The 1,651-nt window shown below is 42.2% G+C and overlaps 1 protein-coding gene across 1 annotated transcript in view; it reads right to left on the reverse strand.

Annotated features, from left to right (window-relative positions):
• The window catches only part of RNF17 (ring finger protein 17), a 134,328-nt gene that overhangs the window by 9,037 nt on the left and 123,640 nt on the right, over positions 1-1,651 (reverse strand). Inside the window, exon 31 of the mRNA XM_012723193.1 lies at positions 141-257. Coding sequence (XP_012578647.1) covers positions 141-257 — 117 coding nt within the window. The remainder of the gene's footprint in view (positions 1-140; positions 258-1,651) is intronic.

The raw sequence follows: 1,651 nt of genomic DNA on the forward strand, positions 1-1,651 counted from the left end.
GCCCCTGTACCCCAGTTCTGTAGACACAAATAAATCTTAAAAAAAAAGTCAGAAAGGTGGAAATGTGAATAGCCAATCCTAGTGCTTAAGACCAGTATTGCTTGCTATATTTTTAATCACCAAGTAGTAAGATTACATACTTCATTAGGTGATACAACGTGCTTAACTTGAACAGCATAAAGTTCTTCTGGGGGAGGCAGAGATGAACACAAATAGGGTGGTAAAATAGGAGTCTCTGTTTCAGACAAAAGCAATTCCTATAAGACATTCAACAAATAAATTCAAATTTAAGAATGACATAAATACACATTTAAATAACAAAAATACATGCATTATTCAAATTCATTCCAATGCCCATACATTTTCAACTAGCAGAAATGTTCTCTTAGGTACTGAAATGAAAAAAATGGTTTTGTTGTATAGGGACCAAAGTGAGAGTTAACAAAGGATCTTTATGTTTTTGTCCCCTACCCACTGAAGATTTTCTGAAAACAAAAAAGCCAATCCATAAGATTTTTGCACATATTTACATATACATACATTCATGAGAACTGGTTACAAATATTGTAATTAACAGTACTTGCCATAACTGATGGGTCTAGACCATTTGAGGTACAGTATGCTTTTCAGATTTCTATATTATTTTATTATTTTTAGATTAAGTACTTAGGGATAATATAAGCAAAAATATTTGAAGTGACAAAATATTTAAGGGATTAAAATTATCAAAAAGGAGCCTTCCGGGAGATGGCGGCAGGGTAAAGATGCCGAGATCACTGCATCCAGGCTTGCATAGGAATTGAGGACTGAAAACGGACTATAGACTTACTTACTGCAAGTTTCAATCCAAACAAAACACCCTGGACTCACTAGATAACTGAGGGGGAATCCGCGATTGGGGAGTTCCCTTCTGGAGTTCCCTTCCCAGGAAATCCCAGGCACCTGGAAGTTGCCCGGCGATGCAGGAGCCGCTTTGCCCCACGCTAAACCCTGGAGGTAAAGAGGGACGGCTCAGCTCTGTGAGTGGCGCCCAAGCTGTGGAAAGACTGCAAATCTGATCCTCAATACCTGGGTGAGGGAAAAACTGCTGAAACTGCAGACCCGTTCCGGAGCACCTAGGCTCTGCACAAAGCCACTGACCAGCTAGATCAGCTCGGGAACCGGCAAGATGGCTGCAGAATAAAGACGCCGAGACGACTATATCCAAACTCGCACGGGATTATATAAAAACAGATTATAGACTTTCATGCTACAGAGTTTCAACCCAAATGAGAACGCCCTGGACTCACTAGAAGGAAAATAACCAAGGGAGAACTGGCGATTAGGGAGTTCCCATAAGGGAAGCCTGCAACTCTGATCAGGGAATGCAACTCTGATTAGAACTCTGCAACTTCTAACTCGTTCAGCTCCTTTAAAAAGCGCTGCTAAGGGAAACTGCCTGAGGCAGTAGCTGTGGCTGCTCAGCAGCCTTTTGTCTCAGCCCTGCTACAACCCTGGAGATAAAATGAGACAATTCAGCTAGGGAGAGGAAACCAAATTGTGGTAAAAGGCTGCAGCTCAGAACCAGAGACCAGAGGATAGAAGTGTTGCTGACCTTTGCCCCGGCAGCCCCGGCAGCCCAGACAAAGCCCTGAATATAAACTGAGACAAC

This window comes from Condylura cristata, unplaced genomic scaffold, assembly GCF_000260355.1.
Source record: "Condylura cristata isolate star-nosed mole 26May11 unplaced genomic scaffold, ConCri1.0 scaffold00010, whole genome shotgun sequence".
In the NCBI taxonomy this organism is placed as follows: Eukaryota; Metazoa; Chordata; class Mammalia; order Eulipotyphla; family Talpidae; genus Condylura; species Condylura cristata.